At 40.9% G+C, this 25,358-nt stretch overlaps 2 protein-coding genes across 2 annotated transcripts; both read left to right on the forward strand.

Annotated features, from left to right (window-relative positions):
* The first annotated feature begins 9,865 nt into the window (after nucleotides 1–9,865).
* Nucleotides 9,866–11,417, forward strand: LOC122075381. The gene is made up of 3 exons (XM_042640368.1): nucleotides 9,866–10,595; nucleotides 10,704–10,943; nucleotides 11,032–11,417. Exons 1-3 carry the CDS (start codon nucleotides 9,866–9,868, stop codon nucleotides 11,415–11,417), a joined length of 1,356 nt encoding a protein of 451 aa, XP_042496302.1.
* A 7,167-nt stretch (nucleotides 11,418–18,584) lies between these two features.
* LOC122077116 (pyruvate dehydrogenase E1 component subunit beta-3, chloroplastic-like) lies at nucleotides 18,585–24,253 on the forward strand. The gene is made up of 4 exons (XM_042642924.1): nucleotides 18,585–18,879; nucleotides 19,016–19,122; nucleotides 19,224–19,267; nucleotides 22,912–24,253. The coding sequence occupies exons 1-4, from the start codon at nucleotides 18,777–18,779 to the stop codon at nucleotides 23,882–23,884; spliced, it is 1,227 nt and encodes a 408-aa protein (XP_042498858.1). The 5' UTR covers nucleotides 18,585–18,776; the 3' UTR covers nucleotides 23,885–24,253.
* Nucleotides 24,254–25,358: the final 1,105 nt, after the last annotated feature.

Below are 25,358 nucleotides of genomic sequence, written 5' to 3' on the forward strand. Positions count from 1 at the left end.
TTCTAGGGGAGCTAGCAAGCTCTCTAGAGGCCCTTATATCAACCCAACTCCAGTCCAGTCTAGAAGACTAAAAGCAAGCCAAGCCTCCTAATCCTCCCACTCTAGTGGGTATCTCAGTCTGTGGGCTCAAACCTTAAGTGCTTTCACTATGACCAATCAGGTCACTTAGCTAGGACATGCCCCCACCATTGGCCGGGTGATACACCTTACACCCTACCACCTAGGCCTCAGCAGACATATGCAGCCAATAGGCCAACACAACCACCACAGGGCCAGAGACCACAGGGAAGGGTATTCGCTATGACAGCTGAGGATGCAGAGGCTACACCAGGTGTGGTGACAGGTACCTTATTAATATCATATTACCTGCACATGTGTTATTTGACTTAGGAGCATCCCATTCATTTGTGTCACCTACATTTGTGAGAAAGATGGGGATTCCACCCAAGAGCTTGACCCAATGCATGACAGTGAGTATACCCACAGGAAGTGTGGTGGGTTTAAATTATGTGTATGAACCATGTCCGGTGACCATAAATGGACATGACTTGAATGCACATTTGATTGAGTTAGACATAACCAACTTTGATGTAATTTTAGGGATGGATTGGTTATCCGCTTACAGAGCCATTGTGCTATGTACAAAGAAGATGATAATTTTTAGACCCGTGATGAGGGAGAATTTACCTTTGTAGGAGATAAGCCAAGAAACATAAGAGGATTATGGTGTCGGCCCTTCAGATGAAGAAGTTACTAGACCAAGGATGTAATACCCTACTTCTTAAACCCAGTCTGATTACGCGGTTGACCCGATGTAACCATGCAGGAACCGAACCAGAGGGAGTTAAAGCGGGTTCCTTATGGGCTATGATGGCAAGGGTGACCTTAAACACCGGCTGGCCCGATGAGTCCGAGCCAGTGCCAGAAGAGACGAGAGTGCCCAAGCCGTGTACATGCACCTACCATAAGGCCATGTACGGATAAAGTAGGTATTATAGCCGTATATTAAGGTATATACGTATACTACATCGTATGCCAGGGGTGGGGTTCGCGTCAAGCCTGAACTCTGTCAAAATCCCAAGTTTTTGCCCCAAGGTGGGCGGACAGGTGGGTGCACCCACCCGCCTGAGTGACCCATATATGTGCACTATTTAGTTATTTAGGAAGTATATATATAGCATTTATGACTTTATTTTTTTTTCATTTATGACACCCGTACGTTGGTGAGAACAGAAAAGAGGAGAGAGAAAAGAAAGGGAAGAAGAAGGGAAGAGAAGGAAGAGGAAGAAGAGAAGGATTTCAGCGGCGCCGAAGCTTGATCTTCCCATTCCGGTGCCAAAGGAGTGATATTCAACTCTAGATCTACATTTAGAGGTAAGCAAAGTTGGATTCTTTGAACATTCACCATACCCAAGCTTAAACCCTTGATTCAAGTAGGGTTTCTTGAGATCTGGTAATCCCCTTTTGAAATGATGAATCTAAGGTTTAATAGATGATTTATGTGTTGATCTTGAAGGATTTGAAGAGGTATTGACAAGGTGGAAGAAGCATTGTGGGTTTGAAGTGATTTGGAGGGTTTGAAGTTGTTCTTGAGCAAAGAAGGTAAGATGGTTTCCCATCACTTGAATCTAACCTAGATCTAGGTTAGAACCATCCTATAATACCTTGAAGGTGTGAAGAATGGGTTGGGAAAAGCCCCATTTGAATCCCCAAAGAATGGAGGAAGTTGGGAAGAAACAGCAGGTTTCCCGCCAAGACCGGTGGGTGGAACCGGTGGGTCCCTACCCCCCTATGAGCACCCACCTGTGAGGGCAGGGGCCTTCGGGCACAACCGGCGGGCCCAACCGATGGGCCACCCTACCCGCCGGTCCTAGCAGGGGCCCCTGGCCCAACCGGTGGGCCAAACTTGCGGGCCCTACCGGTGGGCCCCTACCTACCGATCCAAACCGGTGGGTAGGACCGATGGGCCAGACAGCCCACCTGTCTGACCCACCCATGTGGCCCGAAGGTGATTCTTACATCCAATTGGACCCAAATAGGACGTGCGACCTTCTTTTAACGTTCTAAACATTATTTTGTCATCGGATCCCATTAATTTTGATCCTAAAATGGTGAAGTACTAACCCCGCTCAATTATGTTACGTTCACCAAATCCTACCCGATTCGCACCGGATCTCACCCGTACCGAACGGGAATCCTTGTACGCTACAAGTAAGTGGGGAGAGGACGTTTGGCCTTGTTTCAAGGTATTGTTTGGCATTCATTTAATTATATCTAGTCTAGTCATGCCATCATGAATATACTATGTAGATTAGTCATTCCTCACATTGATATGCATGTGTGCTATGTTTACTTTCTAAATGCCAATTGAATGAGATGTTTATATGTTGAATGTGGACTTCATTGTGCATGATGCATTGATAGACTAGATGCCATAGTCGGCTTGGAAAAGAGTGCATTGGTGGCCCGTGGAATGGGACGCGGAGGCACTATGCAATTGTACTATTGTCATATAGGAGCATGCAGTATTAGGATTATCACCATCCCGTGCTACGACCCTTCCCAATAGGGGTTAAGGTGTTGGGTTACCATTTAGGGGGAAGCAGTGGTCGCAGTTTTCGGGTCACTGTGACGGTTAGACATAACACCAGGCGGGTCAATAGGACAGTCGGCAACCCCGGTGGTACATTCAAGAGGGCCAATCGTACTGCTTTTAAATTGCTGGAGTCAGCACTTTTAATTTCAGTCATTTACATTTCTGTTGAGAGCCGGTGGACGGCATTGTCTTTACTTTTCCAAGTATTCACGGTGGGCCTTCTCCGGCAGCCTTATGGGTGTATCGCGGGATGGAGTTCGCGGCTCGTACCCGGGGTATACGCGCACTGTGGCTGTAGTAGCACTAAAACCGAAGACTTAGTAATGTTGCTTAGGTGGATGTGAATTAAAATGTATTGCATAACATATAGTGCATATGATGTGTTTTGCTGTGTGGACTGCTGTGTGGTCCATCTTACCACTTACTGAGCTAGTGAGCTCATCCCACGGGTACCCCCTTTTTAAATGATTTTGCAGGTCATACATCTGAGGAGCACGGGGTGGGTCCCACAGTCGAGTTTCCTGAAGAGGACTGGTGGACCCCTAAGGAGTTAGAGCACGGCACTGATTGCTCGTGTGAGAGTTGTGCTGCGGGACCGCAGTTCTGAGGCCATGCTAAGCTCCACTTCGGAGGCCGAGCTAAGCTCTACTATGTGATGCCGAGCTGGGCTCAACCCTTGATGCCGAGCTGAGCTCTAGCCTTTGTTGCCGAGCCGAGCTGTGTACTTTGATTATTTTGATGATTTCCTTTACATACTTGATATATGAATTGTACTTTTATTGTGTAATTATCATGCCTTCGGGCCCACATGTATATAATTATTATATCACAATTCGGGTATCAAGTATTATGGGATTATTCACAGGTAAAACTTAGTCTCCCGCTGACTTGATGAGCTTATATTAGTTGTGTGTATGCTGTGGTGGAATACAGTATCTGATGATCCTGGCAGGTTTGGGTTGACCGGTGTTAACCCGGTCACTGGCCCGGTTCTGTGAGAACGGGGTGTGACAACGGTGGTATCAAAGCGTGATGCTCTGCTCCACTCACAGCATACCATTAGAATCCCATAGACTCTATAATAGGGAAATGGGGTTGGGTTAATGTAAAAGCATTAAAGAGTAAAAGTAAAAAAAAAAAAAGTATAAAAAAAAGGGGTTGCATTAGATGTTGCATTCATGGCATGCGTGAGAGTAGAAAAAAAAAGTAAATAAGTTGATATTATAACCTATCAAGTACGAGTCTGACGAAATTTTGGCAGCATAACGGTGTAAAATGGGATTTCAAAAAATTTTACACACAACACCTGATAAACAACATATTCAATACGACAAAGATAAAAAGTAACATGAACCATCACAATCAAACTATATAAGAACTCAACAAATAAATGCACCACAAAAAAATCACTATCAAAAGATATTATTCCATAAATGAGTCCAGTTACAGTACAAATACAAGGGATGAGAAGAAATGAAATATACAACAAGGTCTACAAAAAGGGAAAACAGATAAACAGCTAGTGTGGGCGAGCTAAGCCCTCACTGGTCATCGTCGTCATCATCGATGATCACCACATTCACCGAAGACCTAGAGTTGACGTCGAGGCGGTGGTCGTAATAGTCAAACCTCACGTTCACCAGCCGTACCTCCCTCCGAAGCCGGCCAAAATCTGCTGAGATAGCGTTGGCCGTGGTGTCCAAGTCCTGACCCAGCCTGAGGAAGGAATCCTCCAAAGTGGCCTACCTCTCTAGGATGCGTTCCTCCCTGGAGGCACTCTCGTCCAGCCTTCTCAGTAACTGAACCTGGCCATCCTGCAAGGCCCGCATGGAGGACATCATGCCCTCGAAGTCGTATGCACCACTCCCAGGTGGTGGGGCTCTATGTGGTGAGGCTGCAGCTCTAGAGGAACTAGGACCAGGGCCTCTCGACTCCTGAGGCGCCTCCTCAGGGATGCCATCACCCACCAAATCATCCCCCTCATCCTGAGGAACGTAGTCCTCATCCTCCCCACTGGACTCCTCCTCCATGTGGACATCCTCAATAGGGGCAGCCCTCCTACCCCTACCCCTCTGAGCTCCTGCTCTCGGAGGTGTATCCATGAGGGTATGGAGACCCATCCTCAGGAGGTTACTCCTGTCGAACCTATCAGCCAGAGTCTTCCCCTCCTCGCCGCTCAGGTCCACCCCGAAGAACTCGAAGATCCTAGTGAGGATCCTACCATAAGGGAATCCTCCATCCTCAGGGTGGGAAGTGTGGTGCTCCATCGTCCTAAGAATGATGTACGGAAGGCACAAGTGCTCGCCGCCTCCCTCTGCGGCCATGTAGATGCAGAAATCGATGAAAGCCGCCATGAAACCCACCTGGTTCCGATGACCTCCTCTGGGGAGCAGGTTGAACTGGACCAACTGAGCAAATAAACGAACCTCGGGGTAGAAGGACGTCTCAGACTCCGGACGGGTACTGCTGCCGCAGATGGTCTCGTAGATGAAGTCCGACGTCTCCAGGCTCATGAACGGTCCCAGAGGCTTACTCCTGGGAGGACTGTAGTATCGGTGCCCAGCTGCCGATATGCCCAAGATGCTGGCCAAGGTACCCACCGTCAGCTGGATGTCTACCCCCTTCACCAAGCTGCTTATGGTGAACTCCCCGTATGGATAAGACACCTCCAAGTTGCAGTAGAACCGACGGACTAGCTGCTCGTAGCATGGTCGGTCTACGTGAAGGATAAAATCCCAGCCCAGTACTGAGAACCTCTCCTGAAGCCGAGCCTTGTGGAAGTCGTCGACTACCAGGGTCTTCTCCATCGTCACCGACCTCTTCAGGAAAATCGGCCAGTTGGCTGCTGCCTCTGCACTAAGGAAGTGCTCTCATCATAGTCTGTAGGGTCAGACCGGGTAGGTCCGGGTCTCCCTGTGCGGGGGGTTGAAGAGCCAGTTTTTGCACTCTTTCGCTTAGTAGCGGTCGTCTTATGTCGAACGCCAGAGGAAGATGGTCCCTTGCCGGTGCGAGATGACATCCTGGCAAGAAGAAAAGAGAGTGGGGTAAGTAAAGAAAAGAAAATGACAGCATTAAAAAGAGGGGGGACCCAAAAACCCAAATACTCGCAAAATGGGAACGGCGACAAGCTAGAAATGCTAGGGAGCTAATGGATATGATGCACGGCAGGTGACAAAGCGGGGAAACATGCCAAAACAGTAAAATAATAGCAAGGAGCATATTTAACATGAGGGGATTCGATCCCAATGCGCAAATTCAAACACAATGGAGTACAACTTGAAACCATAGGACTAAGACGAAATGCATTGGTAGCGGGATCATGAAAGTACCAAAAACATACCCAAATAGGCTGTGGAGGTCCACGAATACAAGTACGTGATGAAAACCAAGGAAACCAATACAAAAGAGGGGTTTTTATGGGAATACATGGGGATTCCAAGCATAATGGACAATTCATGAAATCTATAGCATGTTAAGCACAAAGCAAATGAAATGCATCACAAAGGAATCATCAATTGGAGAAAAGGAGTGAGAATTGAAGAAATCCCCAAATTTGGAAACCTAAGGCACGAATTGGGGTTTTCTCCAAATAAGGAGATAAAATACTAATAAACTACAAATGACCACAATAGAAACATCACAATCACATGGAAATGCTTTTCTATGGAAAGAAATGTGGAAAGAAAGCCTAGATTAAAGCCTACACATGCATTTCTACCCCCAAATGAAAGTTCTGAGAAAGGAGAAGAAGAAACTTACTTGAAGGAGGGAGAGTTGAACCTTCTCAAAAGCGTCGAGTTGATGAGTAGACTCGCGAGTAGAAGCGCCGAGGAGACCTCCAAGATCGCCCAAGGAAGAAAGGGAGAGAGAGAAAGGAGTTGGGGAAGAGACAAGACAGAACATGGCCCTACAGGCCCTGTTCATGTTTTTACTCGGGCAAGACCGGCTGGCCCAACCGACAGGCCCCTACCCGCCGGTGCCACTTGTCGGTTTGAGGTACTGGGACCGGCGGGCTTGACCGACGGGCCCCTACCAGCCGGTGCAGCCCATCGGTTGTGAAAATTTGGAAAAATTTTGAAAATTTTTCCCCTCCTCCTAGCATGATTATAGTGATTCTTATTATTGATATTGTGTTATGGTCAAGTGGGACCATTGACGTACCTGTTGGGGCATTGGCCCTGTATCTTGGAAATTAAATTGCGGTTAATTTCAGGCTATCATACACTACAATACCTTATGTGATGGCATATATTTGTGTGCCAAAATCAATTCGACGGTGTTTAACCAATATGGTGTGTGATATGTTCCAGGTACAGAGATACGATGGTACGTACTAGATCCGGTAGTAATGCCCGAGGTACCTCGTGGGGTCCTCGTCCGGTCGGTCGACCACAAAATCCTAGGAGGTCCCGCTCTATGGGGCAAACCTCACCTCCACTACCTCCAGAGACCCTTGGTCAGGGTGGGGCACATGGGGACCCACCTATGACTACACTCCCGGACCCTCCACCGTTCATTACACCGGGAGATGTTACTACTATAATTCAGCAGTCACAACAGGCTTTTCAGCAACAAATGCTTCAGCAACAGCAAGCATTTATGACTACTATTCAGCAACAGTTGGACTTTTCTCAACCGGGTCAACCTCCTCGGGTACTCCCTCCATAGGACCCGCCTGTAGGGTCGGGAACGGGACCACAAGTGGGAGGTACACCTCCAATCCCACCATTCGGTGTTCCTCCGTATGGGATACCTCCTCTATACTCTTACTATCCGACTTATGCTCTTAACTTCCCACCGACGAATAATACGTCAAAGGTAGTGGAGTCATTCAAGAGGAACTTACCACCTGTATTCTCTAAGGTGGGGAGTGATCCTCTGGAACCGAACCAATGGATCCAAGAATTAGAGAAGATATTTGAGGTGCTTGAGTGCACGGATGCACAGAAACTCATTTGTGCTGGGTTGCAACTCAAGAAAGAGGCAAATTCTTGGTGGCAAGCCTCCAAGCCTATATTGTTGGCTGCTCATCCAGAACCCACTTGGGAGCAGTTCAAGGAGTTGTTCTTGGACAACCATTATCCACGCAGTTTCAGAGACCGAAAGGAGACTGAGTTCATGGCCTTAGCTCAAGGAGGTAAGACTGTCCTTGAGTACCAACAACAATTCAAGAGTTTGTTCCATTTGCCCTAAGGCACATGAGGACAGCTGAAGAGAAGGCAGCAAGGTTCCTAAAAGGCCTAAAGGCATCTATTGGGTCTGTACCACTTTTAACGCGTTATTTTTGGTGCGTTTAAAAACGGGTATTCCGTATGCTTCCTTACAATGAGGGAAAAATGGGTACGCTGTCTCAAATCGTTTTTAAACACGTTTTAAACGCACGTTTAAAAGGGTTATTTACGTTGTTATAAGGGAAAACTGGGAATTTTATCATTACTATTAAAAAAAAAAAAAAACCCAAAATCGAAGAAAACGTTTTAATATTCATTTCTTCCCCAAATCCCTTCCCTTCGTTTTCTTCCCCAAATCCCTTCCCTTCGTTTTCTTCCTGTTAATGTCTTCCAAGTTCCATCTCTGCTTCTTTCTCACGGAGCTTTTGAAGGATCCTTTGATTCCTTTCTTCGGCAAACGAGAGAGTCTGGACTCTGGAGTTGATTGGCCTGAACCTTCTCTAGGATCGCTTCTTTCTGAGTTCTGAAATTGTGCTCCGGTGAACGTGAATCGTAGCCGTAGTCCGATGCTCTGGTGAGTCCGTGTCTCCGTGACTCCATCTCTCCCGGTGAGTCCGTGGCTCCATCTCTCCCTTCTTTTGTGAGTCGATTTTCCAACCTAGGGAAAACCGAGCTAACGGAGCCATTACCTGAAGGCGGCTCACCATTCACGAATGTTGGCCGCAGCGGATTGACGACGATTCAGAGTTCAGACTTCGGAGCGGCATCAAAACGAGTGAGCAACTGCGAGCAATAGCTGCTGAGATCGGCGTGAAGGTTTTGGCCGTCAGTCGGAAGCGGATCCATCGTTCAGCGGATCCATAGTTCCACACTCCACAGTCGGCTTGAAGGTTTTGGCCGTCGTCAGAAGCGGCATCAAAACCAGTGAGCAACAGCTGCTGAGAGCCTGAGACGAGTTGCCGTCCTCAGGAGCCGTGGTTTGAGAGGGTTGCTGTTGAGGTACGCTCTTCGAGCCCTTGTTGTGACTTGTGAGCCTTTCTCTCTGTCTCTACTCTTCTTCTTCCTCTTGTTCTGTAATATAGCATCGAAAGGGTCTGGGCGCAAGGGTCACTTTCGCCATGGCTTCTTTTTCCAAGTTACTTTCAGTCTGCAATTTCAATCAACCATGGAGTAACTCCCAACTCCGGGGGCCCCTAAGAATTTCAAATTTGGAAAATGTTGGCAATACCAGGCCACCGTTCCTTCTCTAATTTAGAGGCTGTTATACTCAGTCATTGTCATAATTGCATGGTCTTGCCTTATCTAGGGCAATTGTCCTCTCTCAAATACCTCATGATCGACTGTTGCAGTGAGTAAGATATAATTCTATTTTCTAATTGATTGGGTATTATAATTCTGTTTTTCTGATTACTAATCCGATTTGGCATTTTACATCCCTTTTTTTTTCATTTACTAATCTATGATTAAATTTTTTTGAAAGGAATTTACTCGTCGTTCATTCGTTATACGTTAATTATTCTATTTGTTGAGATTGGAAAGGATGTTTTATTATATTATGTAGGTATTTCAAAGTTGAGCTACCTGAGCTTAAGCAAAATGGTGAGACCTAAGGATAAATTTTGGGAACATGTAGAGCAACGTGGTTTGGGCCGTTTCACATGTAACTATTGTGGACTTAATTATTCCGGGAGTGTTTCACGAGTCAAAGCTCATTTAGATGTTCAAATTTGCACCCAAGTTCCTGAGCACATTCAAGCTGATGCCCTGGCAGAATTTAATTTGAGTAGATCTGCTAAGAAAAGAAGGAGTGATTCTCTTGAAAGTGGAATGGGTTCCACAAGTAGCACACCGTCTATGCCTCATGTTAGGGTTGCACATCAACCCACAATGCTAGAGATGGCTGCTAAGCAAGATAAGAAATCATTGGACATGTTGGTAACTGATTTTTTTGTCAATAATAACATTTCCTTCAATGTTATTCAGACAAATTCTTTTATTGAGATGCTAAGGGGTGCATATGCTTATGGTACAAGTTATGTTGTACCTAGTTATAGCAATCTTCGGACCAGTTTGATTCCTAGAAAAAAAAGCGGAAATCATGCAATATGTTAGCAGTATAAAGGCGACATGGGATATCACAGGTTGCACAATTATGTCTGATTCTTGGACTGACATAAAGAAGAGGTCATGGGTTAATGTGATTGCTTACTCTCCTGGGGGTGCTGTGTTTTTGAAATGTATTGAGTGCGGTATAAATAGATTAACTTCCACATTTATTTTCAATGAAATTTCTGATGTCATTGAAAAAGTTGGACCAAAGAATGTTGTGCAATTTATTTCAGATAATGGTTCTAACTTTTGTTCTTGTGGTGATATGTTGTCTGGAAAATGGCATCATATATATAGAACAAATTGTGCTGCTCATGGGATTAATCTGCTTTTGAAAGATATTCACAAAAAAGTTAAATGGGTGAGGGAAGTTATAGAAGATGGAAAACTTGTAGTGGATTATATTCACAGGCACACAGGTATTGTAGCATTGATGAGAAAATTCACCAACAATAGAGATATCAAGCAGCCTTGCAAGACAAGGTTTGGTACTTATTTTTTTATGCTGCAGTCTCTTATTGTTGTTGAGAATGAGCTGAGGCTTTTTGTTGCATCATCTGAGTGGAGAGTCTTTCAATTCAATAGAGCTGAAATGGCAGTGAGAACTGTTGGAATAATTCAATCAGAGACATTTTGGGAGGGGGCAAAGGAAGTTGTTGCTTTCATGGAGCCACTTATTCGTATTCTTCGCCTTGTTGATTCAGATGGTTCTACTGCAGGTTACTTATATGAAGCAACAGAAAGGGCAAAATAAACATTGAGAAAATTTGTGGAGAAGGATGGAGGGAAGTATTTAGCCATAATGGATTTGTTTCAATTTAGGTTAGAGAAGAACATTATTCATCATGTTCATCTCTTTGGTGCACTTTTGAATCCTTCTATTATGTTTGGTGGTCGACTTGATATTGATGGAACTAAATTTATGAATGCACAAGATTTTATAATGGACATCATGATTCCTTTAGAGGATCGTGAGCAATTCATGCAAGAAGTCATTGATTATCGCATGAAAAGTCCATTGTTGTTCAATATGACAGGGCAGACAATGATGAAAACTAATCATCCAAGTAAGTGACTTAGTTAATTAGTTTATTATTGTATTTTTTTTAATTAAATATAGCATTCTTATATTTGTTTACTTATGTTGATTTGTAGGGATTTGGTGGCAATTTGTTGGTAGTGCATTTCCTGTGCTTCAAAATATTGCTTGTAGAATCTTGAGTCAGCCTTGTAGTTCCTCTCCTTGTGAGCGTAATTGGAGTGCTTGGGATGCAGCACAAACAAAGAAAAGAAATAGATTAGCCCCAGAGATGCTAGAGGATTTGGTGTACATCAGGATGAACTCTATGATGAGGGAGAACTATGAAAGCCAACTACATAAAGATTCAAGGCCTATTGATTTAGATAATCTTGGTGAATTACCTATAGTAGACTTTGAGCTTGAAATGGAGAGGCTTGAGCAGACGTACAAGGAACCTGAACCATCTGACACTGGAGCTGATGGAGGATCTACTTCATGTAGTTTAATGTCTCCTCATTGATCTTTTTCTTTTTTTTTTATCATTGATCTTTGGACCTGTTATAATGATACTGAGTTCTTTAGACATCTTGGATGATATGGATGGATGGTTTTTTTTTTTATATATTTTGGACATGTCTTTTTTAATATGGTGTATTAAGTATTAATTTGGAATTTACATTGGATGCTATATTTTGGATGATATATGCATGAATGTTTGATGTTGATGTAGTTTAGAACATTAGATGCAGGTATACAGACAATAATCTCTCAAATTACATGATGATATATTGCCCTTTTTTTGGTTTCGTTTTTTTGAAAACTACACGTTTAATACTCGTACCGTTCGTTTCCGTCCGTTTGACGTTTCCTTTTTTTTTACCGTTTTTTTTACCGTACCGTTCAACGTTTTTATCCGTTTAAAACACGTACCGTACATCTCTGTTTTTTTGCCGTTCCCGTTTTAACTAACAATGCCCGAGACCATAGGCGGTTGACCGATTGGAAGCCCAGGTGGATCAGACCTATCCGAGACCATAGGCGATCGACCGATTGAAAGTCCCGGTCGATCGATGACTGTCTAGAAGTGCCCCAACAGCTATATTTTGCCTACAATGGCTCTTGGCGGTCAATCGGCTATCGATGGCGGTCGACCGACGGACCCAGAATATGTCCGCTAGAGCCTAATTCCCTGCCTAAAATGCTTCACTAAGTTCACCTATAAATACCCAAATCACTCTTAATTAAATATTCATTAAGAAAGAGTTTTAAGAACATTGTTGCAAGCATTAAAGAAGTTTATTTCCACTTGAGTTATTCTATTACACAAATCCCAAACAAGAGGCTCAAGTCTCAATCAAAGTCCTCTACTCTCTCATGTGCAAGTCAAAGCCGTAAGAGAGGACTTTGCAAAAGGTGCATCACTCATCATTTATTATTCATTCTCATCATTTGCACCACACTTGAGGTATTCCTCTTATTCCACTATTTCTTATTAATTTCTGTTTTTACAATTCTAGACTGTACTTATGATTGTAAGGATTCTCTTATCCTAAAAAGAGAAAGGTCTCTCTCTACCTCTCAAAGAGATTGCGAAGGCGTCTCTCTGCCTAGAAAGGAGATTTGTAAGGATACTCTTATCCATAAAAAGATTGTAAAGGTTTTCTTCCCTACCTACTGTACTGAAAGGGAGAACTAGTGGAATACCTTACAAGAGGATTCTTGTAGGGAGTGGACTAGACTCGAATTGAGTCGAACCACTATAAATCTTGTGTTGTGGTTGTTCTTATTTTATTTTCTCTGCATTATTTTAACTTGTTGTCACACGAATGACCTATTTACCGAAAAGAGTTTAATTCCACTAGTATAACCTATTCACACCCCCTCTAGGTTATTTCAAACACATAGTCCATAGCCAACAAAATATATTCATATCCATATGACTTAGGGAAGAGACCCATAAAATCTATTTCCTAAACATCAAAAACCTCAACCACGAGGATTGGGTTAAGAGGCATCATGTTCCTTCTACTGATTTTTCCTAAAGACTGACAAGAAGGATAAGCCTTACAATAAGCAAAGACGTCCTTGAAGAAACTAGGCCAATAAAATCCATATTGTAATACCTTGGCCGCAGTCTTAGTAGGTCCAAAATGGTCACCACAAGGTTGATCATGGCAAAAGGAAAGAATAGAATGGTACTCATGATCAGGGATACATCTCCGGATAATTTGGTTAGGGCATGACTTAAAAAGGTAAAGATCATCCCAAAAGAAATACTTAACTTGTGAGTGAAAATGGTACTTCACTTGGGAAGACCAATGATCCGAAGTCTTGTTTGTAATAAGAAAATTTATAATATCTGCAAACCAAGGTTCACTAGATACTGTAAAGAGTTGCTCATCCGAATGCTCGTTCACTAAAGAATTCACAGTCAAAGAATTGGGTAATCGGGATAAATGGTCTGTAACCAAATTTTCACTGCCTTTCTTATCCCTAATTTTTAGGTCAAATTCCTGTAAAAGCAAAACCCATTTGATGGGACTAACTTTTGCATCCTTTTTTTGAACAAGGTACCTGATAACTGTATGGTCAGTGTAAATAATTACATGAGAATCTATTAGATATGCATGAAGCGTTTTTAATGCAAATACAATAGCTAAAAATTCTTTTTCAGTTGTGGTGTAATTCAGTTGTGCATCATTGAGAGTTCTACTAACATAATAGATAACACGAGGAAACTTATCAACTCTCTGCCCTAAGACTGTCTTTATAGCAAAATCAAACGCATCACATATTAATTTAAAAGGCTTAGTCCATAAGGGAGCTTGAATAATGGGGGTTGTAGTTAACACCTTCTTTAATTGCTCAAAGCACACGAGGTATTCACTAGAAAATTTGAAGGGTTACTCTTTAGCCAAAAAATTAGTGAGAGGTCTAACCATGTGACTGAAGTTCTTGATGAATCGACGATAGAACCCCTATATGACCCAAGAAGGAACGAACACCCTTAACTGACTTGGGAGGTGGTAAATTGGAAATTAAGTCCATTTTAACTCTATCAACCTTGATCCATTCTTTGAAAATGATATGACCCAACACTATGCTCTGTGTAACCATGAAATAACATTTTTCCTAATTGAGGACTAAATTAGTCACTTTGCATCATTTGAGTACTAAAGAAAGACGATGCAAACAATTAGAAAATGAGGAGCCATGAATAGAAAAATCATCCAAAAACACTTACAAAAAGTACTCCACCATATCAAAGAAAATGTTCATTATGCATCTTTGGAACGTGACAGGGGCATTACAAAGCCCAAAAGGCATACGTCGATAAGCAAAGGTTCCATAGGGGCATGTAAAGGTGGTCTTGTGTTGGTCATGTGAGGCAATGAGACTCTGGTTATAATTGGAATAACCATCAAGGAAACAATAATACTCATGTCCTGCTAATCGCTCTAACATTTGATCAATAAAAGGCAAAAGGAAGTGGTCTTTCCAAGTTGTCGTATTTAACTTCTTGTAGTCAATACACATATGCCATCTTGTTTGGACACTGGTTAGGATCAACTCATTTTCAGTATTTTAGACTACTATGATCCCTGACTTCTTTAGCACTACTTGCATTAAACTTCACACTCGCTATCAGAAATAGGGTAGATGATACCATGATCCAAGCACTTTAGGATCTCTTTCTTGATAGCTTCTTGCATCATAGGATTAACCCTTCTTTGTGGTTTCCTAAAAGGTTTTGAATCCTCCATGAAGTGAATATGATGTTGAACGATTGAGGGGCTAATTCCTTTAATGTTTGCCTTGGTCCAATCTAAGGCTTCCTTGTTTTCTTTTAAAACTTTGATCAACTCTTCCTCTTGGCTTGAAGTTATATCTGAGGCAATAATAACTGGTAGATTTTGATCTTCTCCTAAGAAGGTATACCTTAAGTTAGAGGACAACTCTTTCAAATCAAGCTTAAGGGGCTCAACAATTGAGGGTTTAGGAAGAAAATTTGATAAAGCACCAATAGACTCCATGGTTGTATGGAGGCTCCAAACCTCAGAGAAGAAATTTTCAATATCATCCTCTAATTCTTCCATACACTTTTGGAATTCTGAATCAAAGTCAATGTCAAAGTTTTAACAATATCATTAGAAAAATCCTCAAGTATAATGACTTCTTCATCAATTATGGGTTGCTTGCCCAACTTGTACATGTTGAACTCCATAATGTGATTAACAAAAGATATTCTTAGTAGACCATTCCGACAATTGATTAATGCATTGCTGGTAGCTAGGAATGGTCATCCAAGAATGATAGGTATCTTATCCCCAATAGTGAAGGGTTTGGTGTCAAAAACAATAAAATCAACTGAAAAAATAAATTCTCCTACCTTAAATAGGACATCTTTAACCATCCATTTTAGAATCTTGACAGAACGGTCAGCCAACTGGAGAGTGGTCCATGTGGCTTTCAAATCTCCTAATTCAAGTTGCTAATAAACATGATAAGATAGAAGACACTTGCACCAAGGTCAAGTAAGGCATGATCAATATGAGTGTTGCCAATGACACAAGCGATGGTGGGACACCCGATATCCTTATACTTGGATGCTATAAGTTGTATGATCATTGAACTGATATTAGCTGTCAATAACGCATTTTTGATCACACTTGTGGCACTCTTGTGAGTGCAAGTCTTTGAGGACTTTGACATAGGCTGGGATTTGAGTTATGGTATCTAAAAGAGGGATGTTTACCTCTACCTTATTGAAGATTTCTAAAATTTTTTCTATTGAAATTGTCTTCTTCTTATTCATCAAATGGTTATGATAGGAGACATGAGGACCATAAACACTATCAGAAGTTCTCTCATTAATAGAATCATTTTTTGTGACTTCCACCAAATCATCCTTAATTTCTTCAGGTCCATCTGGTGAACATGAAATGGGAGGCACAATAGTAGCCTCGATAGTTGGAGGGTCAACCGAAATGTCAGATGATGGAGGAGGAGTGGTACCATTCCATAAATACTCTCAGCCACTTCATAGGATATATACCACATTACACTGTTGGAGGGCCCTTGGTGTAGATGACTCTATATAACATTGAGTTGAGGAGCAGGTAGCTCTTATGGAGTTTGCACCTGATGTCTAGGATTCAGCTTTGGCTGACTAGGTAATTTTTCTTTCTCCTTCTCATGCATGATTGTGACAAGTTGGGTGAGTTACCTCTCCACATTATTATGGCTTATCATGAGAAGGGTCATGCTTTTCTTTAGCTCGCTAATTCTTTCCACCTCTCCAGTAGATATAAACCCCATGGATTGTTGATAATGTGCTTGGAGAGGGGGCCTAGAAAAATTTGACTGAGGACCTAAATTAGGCCGAGGGAAAGAATTAGATGGTGGTGCAAAATTGGGCCTCTAGGGACTAGGCTATCCTTGGTTGTGAAAGTTGGATGTGCCTCCTTGATTTTCTTGGCTCAAAGAAAAAGTAAGGTGATTTCTCCACCCTGGATTTTAAGTGTTGCTAAACAGGTTGTTCGGGTAAAGAGCATCAATATTTTCATTGCACCCAGAACTATTGGGGTATTTTTTTATTACATGTCCAAGGGAGTGACACCAATTGCACATAGAGACCTGATTTTGGACTTGGTGGATAGGGGCATGTGCTTTAGGGACAAGGGCTTTTATTCTCTTAATGATGCTATCTAAATGGGCCTCCTTGGCTACTATCTTATCAACATAGTACCCTTTACCTCCTATAGTTCTCTCATTTTCCTAAGTAGACTTTTATTCTCTTGTCTTTTCAGCTAGGTTAACCAAAAAATTTCAAGCTTAATTTTCGTCCGCATAAGCTATGAAGCCTGTAGGACACATAGACTCTAACATCTGCTTGGTATGATAGTCTATCCCTTCATAAATTATTTAGCAAATATGCCATTTGTCAATGCCATGGTGGGGACACTTTTAGAGAAGGTCTTGGAACCTGTCCATGAGTCTGAAAAATGTCTCTTGAAGTTTTTATTGGAACTGCATGATCTCATTCTTGAGTTTATTTGTTTTATGCAAGAGAAAAAAAATTCTCAAGAACGCTACCGTAAACTGAACCCATGTGAAAGTGGAATTAGTTGGCAGCTCATATAGCCATCTTTTTGCTTCATCCTTGGGCAAAAAAGTAATGTATTTGAGTTTAACATCATCACTGAGTTGTTGTATCTTAATGAGGACACAAACCTCCTCAAATTCTTTCAGAAACAAATAAGCATCCTCGGAGGATAGTCCATGGAATGGGGTAACATAGTGATGAACTGAGTTTTAAGCTAATTCCATTACTTGTATTTAAATAAAAATCTTAATTCTACTAATAAACTTTATCATACCTTGATTATATATAAGCTGAATTGAAACTTGATTGATTTCGAGTGATGGTATTTGAACAGAATTATTGATGAAGAATTTGTTCTCTTGAACTTGAAAACTCTTGATTTTTGTAACTTGAACCAATTCTTTCCTAGAACTAGAAAATTTGAAAGGTAGAACTATGGATTGCACTAATTAAATTAACTAAACTATGAACTAAATTAACAAAGTAAACTAATAATTAAACAAACTAACAATTAAAAACTGAATTGCATTTTCATTAATCACTTGAATAAAAGCTTGAAGAAACATAAGGAGAGAGAGAAAAGAGCTAAGAATAAATTAGGAAAAAAAATAAATAAATAAATTAAGAGGAATTATCATCCTAGAAGGGGGGAAGGGGTTGTTATGGGGCTTTGGTCTTGCCCCCTTCCTTTTACAAGTTTTCTTTAAGAAAAGAAAGAAAATAAAATAAAATTTAATCTTGGTAAAAACCTCATTCTCTAGGATGCTGTGTGAGAAAAGAGGGAAATTGTTTCTAAAATTAACAGATTTTATTCATTCCTTGCAATATTAACCAATATCTTACAATTTTGACTAAATCAGAAAGGAATCTTTGCATAGCATCTTCAAGATCTTGTGAAGTGTCAAGGAGAGAGAATAATCCTCAGGATTTTGTAGGAGAGAGGATGTGGTACTACTGAGTTAGTTCCTTTTGACAAGTTAGTTCAAGCTTGGACCAGTTGTTGGTTAACTTTAAGCACTTTCTCTTATAGATTTAGAAACTGTAAAAAAAAAAAAAAAAAAAAAAAAAAGTATTACCCAAAGTGGGGCAAAATGTATACTTATATCCCTAAGATTTTACACATTATTATGTTTATCAAAAACCTTTTTTTTTTTAGTAATTTTTACGTGTATATGATATATCCTAAAAAATACCCCTAAAAGGAACTAATTTTTTTTCCTGAATTAAAAAAGTGCATTATTTAAATAAAAAATATAATGGAAATAAAGAGGCAAAAATGCTCAAACATAGAGGGGCAAAATGACCCTTTTTTCTCACTGAAATACAAAATATCCATCCTTATTGATGCTCATATGCATTCTCTCATTGGCCCCTATATTGGTGTAGCCTATGCAATGAGGTAGCATACTTCTTTCCCAACAAGAAATACCATGGAAAAAAAAAATAATCCACCCTTAACGATGCCCCAATGTAATCCCTCAATCCTCATTGGTTGCCACGCTAGTGTAGGCCAAGCGATTAGCTAGCGTTCAATTGGGAGAAATGCAATTGAAAAAAAAAAAAAAAAAAACTGAGAGGGAGAGAAGGCGATGCAAACGAAGTTACGACGGCCCACGTGAGAGGTGGCGTTCGCAAGAGTTGAAAGCATTTGTTCTTTCCCCTCGATCTCTCCGCCCTCACCTCATTTCATAACTTCTATACGGAGTGATAGGCTCAAACCCATCCTCTCTCTTCCTCTTCACCCTTTCTCCGTGTGTAAGTGCGTGAAGAAAAATGGCAGCGATTATGCAGGGGATTGGGGCGGCTACTAATCTTTCATCATCGTTTTCTTTCGATTCTAAGGGATTTCAGCTTCAATCTGTCAAATCTCTCCCAGGTTTTCATATTTCCTCTACATTTCAAGCTCTACTTTCCGACCATACGCCAATTTTTATGATTAATTTCAGGTGTTATATATTTTTCTCGTTAACGAAACTGTATCTGATTGAAGACTTTCCCTTGCTTCATTTCAGAAAGGATCACGTCTTCTTTAGTTGTCAGGTCTGATGGAAGGGTGATCCCAACTTCTAATCTCAAAGCTCGCAACGTTGGTGGTAGATTGGTTACCAATGCAGTTGCAGTTAAACATCTTAACCTTTAATATAATTTTCTTTTATATAATAATGGAGGCACTTTAATCTATGGAGTTTAATGTTGTTCTCAAAATTTAATCTTTTTTAGGCAAAAGCTGATGGTTCCACTACATCCACGGCCTCTAAGCCCGGGTATGCTCTATTTCTTTTTTTACCCAGGCTGATTGTTCTGTTTTTGTTTTTTGTATTTTGTTTTTAAACTATAGTTTTGTATCATAATTGCTACAAATGGACTGCTGTGAAATTTTATCTGGCGCTATTGTTTACTGATTTTTGATCTACTTCATGTGGTTCAACTTATTGTAGATTTGGTAGAGAAATGGATAATTGAGAAGTCTTTATATTAGGAATTCACAGACTTATGGGTGGACAGTCCATTCATATCATGCCTAGTTAATAATTCCATATACTAGTTTGAAACTTTCTCAAAAGTCCAAATTACTGGAGGGTTCAGTAATATTCAGGTTTATTTTTGCCCTTTATTTAAGAAAATTCCAAGGATGGCAAAAAAACTACCTTGATTTTATTCACAAGTCATTGGAAACTGGGTCTGTGTCATTGCAAGTCTATGCCGATACGTAATCAAGTCTCAAAGGTGATTCTATTCATTCTTTTAAGAACCTCTAGTCTCTAGGACTTCTTAATCTCTGCCATTGGTAATTCCGGCAAATGTTCCTCCTGCTTCTTCCTCTTCTTTGTAGCTTATTATACCTTATATTTTTAATATGTTATCTCAATCTAATTTCTGAAAGGCACCTTACCTTGGCCTAAAACCCTAAGCCAAACTCCTGACAACTTTGAATTCCATAACCTTCATTTGTGACATACACTGATAAAGTGCACCATTTTTCGCCCAGGATGACTTTGTTTCAGTTATTCTTTTGAATGCTTAAAAAGAAGGATCCCAGAGGAGAATGGGTGGTAAGGTTATGCTTGAAAACTTTCCAATTAGCATCTAGATCCCATCTTCTCATTGAGTGGGTTTCAATCTGCTTTGCTGCAGCTCTATCACTCTTAGGACCATCAGAAATGCAGCAAGTAGGAGACCGAAAGTGAGGTGAGTAGGCCAAGGAAGGAGCAGAAGCATAGGGCCAAATCCCCAACTGACTAATTTCTTTCAAGGCTCTCTAAGTAGGAGGTCTGTGGTGTTAGGCCCTGGTGTGCTTCTGCGTTTTGGGTAGATTGGGTTCTAGGGGAGGGAAGCAAGTTTGTAAAACTCATAACCAGAATCCTGTGATTTTTAATTGACTTAGCTGATCAGGTCCTGAGTTTTAAGAGAATTTTTTTTTTTTTTGGGGGCGGGGGGTGGAGGGTGGTGCTGCGAGGTTTTTTTTTTTTTTTTTCCTTTTCCTTCTTTCTTCTTGTTTTATTAATTAGAAGAAATTTTATTAAGCTAAGGTGGAAAATGTAAAATGGAGTACAGCAACAAAGAGCCAGCAGTTTTGAATCCACAGGCGCCTAGACTGTCATGAAGTCACCCACCTACAAAGTATCCTTTATATACCCCCCCCCCACAAAAAAAAAAAAAAAGAGAATCAGATTAAGAATTGGTAGTTTTTATCATCCAAAAGAATGAGACACAGAGCCACAGACATAATGATCTAGTTTTCTGAGTAAGATGGCTTCATCAATATTAGACCTGCAACAAGTCAATGCCTATAGAAGAATCTCCTTCGACCAAAATATCTGTCCTACCACAAGAAGATATCTCCCTACCATTTTTCCTAACAACTTCATTTGCACTCCATAAATTCTGTTTTTGTTCTTTACACTCCATTGCTTAGAGCAATGGTAAAAGGTTCGTGCTGCCATGGAAAATGCTCAGATTCAAGTTTGAGGGTGGCCACTTTGCGCAAAACTGCCAAAGGTTAGGACCAACTCCAAACTCACCCCTCTCAGGACCCCCTGCATAGACAGGACCAGCATTGGATGATGGTCCTTAGACTCTAAGGGGGTGTTTGGTTCGGTAAATCAAATGGTGCATGTATCGGATATGAATGTCAATCTTTTGATAGACATTCTTCTGAATTATGTTTCTTTCTGAAAAATCGTTTGGTTGCATTGAGGTTAGTACATGTTTCTCACGGATTGAGATATTGGTTTCCATAGAGATTGTCTTTCCGCTTTCTTCTTTTATACTAGGTGGTAAAAAGGTTGCTCAAATCTGAGTTTAAGTGTTGAGGTAAACTCAGATTTGGAACACATCCTTTGTAATATGGTCATTCATGGGAAGTAGGATGCTCACTTATGAGGGTCATCCTAGTGGAACCAAACAACTCCAAAAATTAAGAATTATCATTCTAAAGAATGTCATCCCAAAGATTTACCGAACCAAACACCCCCTAAAGCATTCCTCCATGATTCCAATTTGGCACTTACCCCTTCTTATGTTACACGTGCACAATTATCTCTTACCCAAAAAAAAAAAAAAAATCTGCACAATTATCACATCAAATTAACAGGTAGATGCTTATAATGCTGTAAATTGGTATGAAACTGTAGCATATACTTGGAGCTCCTTAATGGTGCAGCGACTTTGAAAATGCGACTGGAATGCTTGGCATAGTATGTTGGCTGTTTATTTTGTCACTGGTTGCTACATATTCTAGTATCAAGTGCATTTGTGTAAGGTTAATGAAAAGCAGGATGTAAACAACCGCTTGATTTTGTTTACATGGGCTTGACATAGGGAAATCTGGAATTTATTACAACAATTTACCTTCAAAACTTTGCTTCATTTCTTCTGCGTTATGTATTAGATCGTATGACCTATCATTTGAATTTATGATGTAAGTGCAAGACCATGCTTAAATGGGGTCCACATAGTGATGCTCTATTGTTCAAATTTGTCTTTAAAGTTATCTCTGATGATTGTACGCTATACAAACATGTTGGTTTGGAGTTAATACATTTTAGCTATCTCATTATCTAATTCTTGCCCAATAAATCCCATGACTAATTGATACTTAGTATTTTGGTTGTAACTTTCCAAACTGACTTTTATTTTTTAGTGCTTGATCTTATAACCTCTGTGACAAAAAGCCTGTCATATTTGTAAGTTTTTAAAATATGGATTTAAGATGCACTTGGTTATATGCTTTTAGTAATCAATAAATAGAGAAGATGGAGAGAATACTGCGAGAGTTTTTCTGGGATGGGGTGGATGGTAAAGGAAGTTAGATTTAATTTGGTTAAATGGAGGTTGGTTTGTAAGACTAAAAGATTAGTTGGGGTGTGAGATTTTCGAGTAAGGTTAACTTGTCATTGTTGGCTAAGTGGTTGTGGAGATTCAGTAATGAAGCCCTTTTGGTCTTCGGAAGGAGGTGAATGTGATCATCTGTAAATATCAGAGACTAGCGGGGTAGGCTTTTAATATGGTAGGGGAGCTCATGGTGTGGGGGTATAGAAAACTATTTTATGGTTTTATAAAATAAGATCCTGGCTCTTTATAATGATTTTGTTTCAAGGACAGTCTTCAATTTGGGGACATTCTTGTGCTTTTTTGGGAGGATGAGTTTGCTCTTCAGTTTCTGTGTGGGAGGAATGGATTGAGATAAGAAATTGAGCAGGCTATACCTGAGGATGCATTTTCTTATTCCTAAAATGTAGTTATGGCAACTCTGGATTTCAGCATAGAGTTGATTCTATTTTTTGGACTCCAGCGTTTTGAAGATTTTTTATGGATTATAAGCTGGTTTTAATACCTTGATAATTCTCCTTTTGCCTATTGGAATGCTGAGGATTGCTGATTGAAATTTTAATTTTAATATCCTCAGGCATGAACTCTTGCTGTTTGAAGCGCTTCGAGAAGGCCTGGAAGAAGAGATGGATAGAGATCCTCGAGTTTGTGTCGTAGGGGAAGATGTGGGTCACTATGGGGGTTCATACAAGGTGACAAAGGACCTGGCTCCAAAGTATGGGGATCTAAGGGTTCTGGATACCCCCATTGCTGAAAACTCCTTCACGGGAATGGCTGTTGGAGCTGCAATGACAGGCCTCAGGCCAATAGTAGAGGGCATGAACATGGGTTTCCTTCTCCTGGCTTACAACCAAATCTCTAACAACTGTGGTATGCTCCACTACACTTCAGGTGGCCAATTCACCATTCCAGTTGTCATCCGTGGTCCTGGAGGTGTTGGACGTCAGCTTGGAGCTGAGCATTCACAGCGACTTGAATCATACTTCCAGTCAATTCCTGGTATCCAGATGGTTGCCTGCTCAACACCGTACAATGCCAAGGGCCTGATGAAGGCAGCCATCCGCAGTGAGAACCCAGTTATTTTGTTTGAGCATGTGCTTCTCTACAATCTCAAGGAGAGGATCCCAGATGAAGAGTATGTGTTGTCACTAGAGGAGGCAGAGATGGTGAGGCCTGGGGAGCACATTACAATCCTAACATACTCCCGCATGAGGTACCATGTGATGCAGGCTGCCAAAACATTGGTGAACAAGGGGTATGATCCTGAGGTGATTGATATCAGGTCATTGAAACCGTTTGATCTTCATACGATAGGTAATTCAGTAAAGAAGACACACCGTGTGCTTATTGTGGAGGAGTGTATGCGGACAGGTGGGATTGGTGCCAGTCTAACAGCAGCCATCAATGAGAATTTCCACGATTACTTAGATGCCCCAGTTATGTGCCTGTCCTCACAGGACGTGCCAACCCCATATGCTGGGACATTGGAGGAATGGACTGTAGTTCAGCCTGCGCAGATTGTAACCGCTGTGGAGCAACTATGCCAGTAGCAGCCCCAGTATTAGTACAGCAGCAGTGGCAAGATGTAGTTACGAAAGTAGATTTTGTGCTTTTCGAACAGAGGTCTTAATCTTCTGCAGCTCCTAAATGGTTTTGTTTTCAGTGAATTTTCACTTCTTTTGTTAGAGATTGTGTTGTTTAACTCAACAATTATTTATTGAGCTTAGGCCTTCACCTAAAATAGAGGGCAGACCTTGGCGCAATGGTAAGGTTGCTCCATGTGATCCTCATGCACTGGGTACACCCTTGATGGGCCTTCACGCATAATGTTTCGCCAATACCTTTTTTTTTCTTTCCTTTGGATGGACTTCTTTGGTTTTTTCTTATTAATAGAAAATTGCTCCCAATTTACATGGTAAGTGATAATGTGACACCCCCCCCCCCCCCCCCTCCCTTCCCAATAAAGGAAGTTAAAAGAGTACTTGATTAAACTTCCTATCCATGAGTTGATGGAACTTGATTTTTCAATCCAATCCGTGATTTTTCTGTTATGATTTTGGAAAGGTTATTTCCTCTCATTGTTTTGCTACTTTCAGATTAATACTATATATTTGAGAGGGGCGGACCTTGGTGCAATGGCAAGATTGTTCCATTGTGAACTAGTGGCCGTGGATTTGAGTCGGTAAACAGCCTCTCTATGAAACGGAGTTAAGGTTGCATAAATTATAACCCTCCGAAGACGCTACATTGGCAAGAGCCTAATGCACTGGTATGCCCTGTATAATTGCATGATGTTTTTATGCAATGAAATAGAATGTCAGGCCTGAAACTAGCCAAAGTAGTAGAGAGTACGGTTGCTCTCAGGGTCTCCTTATGAATCCTTCCAATCCATGTGTGTGTCTTTTTTCTCATACCTCCTATAAGCACAGGCAGCTTTAGAAGAGTTTTGTAAGCAAACCTTTCATGCGAGCATTCTTGTACCATATAATGCTCCAAAACTGTTAAAAAAGGAACTCAAGTAATATTCAAGGAGCAAGAAAATTTTGAAAAAGGGAAAACCTTATAATGGTATGCCATATGTTTGAGATGGGGTACAAAATTATAAATGTAGCTTATATAAAGGTTTTTAATTTTTCCAATGGTTAGAATACAAAAATGAACAGTCCTAATGGCAGAAAATAGGCAATGCAGATGGAGCAGTTTCTTTCTTCCTTCATTTAGCTTATTTTTAAGCTTAGGGAAAGGTCATTGATACACCTTGACCTAAAGCATTACACTCTTTATTTTTTCTTTTCCAATGTAGATTGATGAATTGGCAATTTGACCCATTACATAGATGGAGAAATTTGGATAGATCACGTGTAAATTTTGATAACCTCTTTCATCATATGACCCCTCATGTACTCCACTTTTTCACATCTTCCTAGAGAAAATACCCCTCTTTGTGGAGTGCAGAAAACCCCAAACTGATCTAAGAAAGCAAAAAACCATAAACTGATATAAGAATTTACCATGGGTAGATAG

The sequence above is a fragment of the Macadamia integrifolia genome, chromosome 4, assembly GCF_013358625.1.
Source record: "Macadamia integrifolia cultivar HAES 741 chromosome 4, SCU_Mint_v3, whole genome shotgun sequence".
Classification (NCBI taxonomy): domain Eukaryota; kingdom Viridiplantae; phylum Streptophyta; class Magnoliopsida; order Proteales; family Proteaceae; genus Macadamia; species Macadamia integrifolia.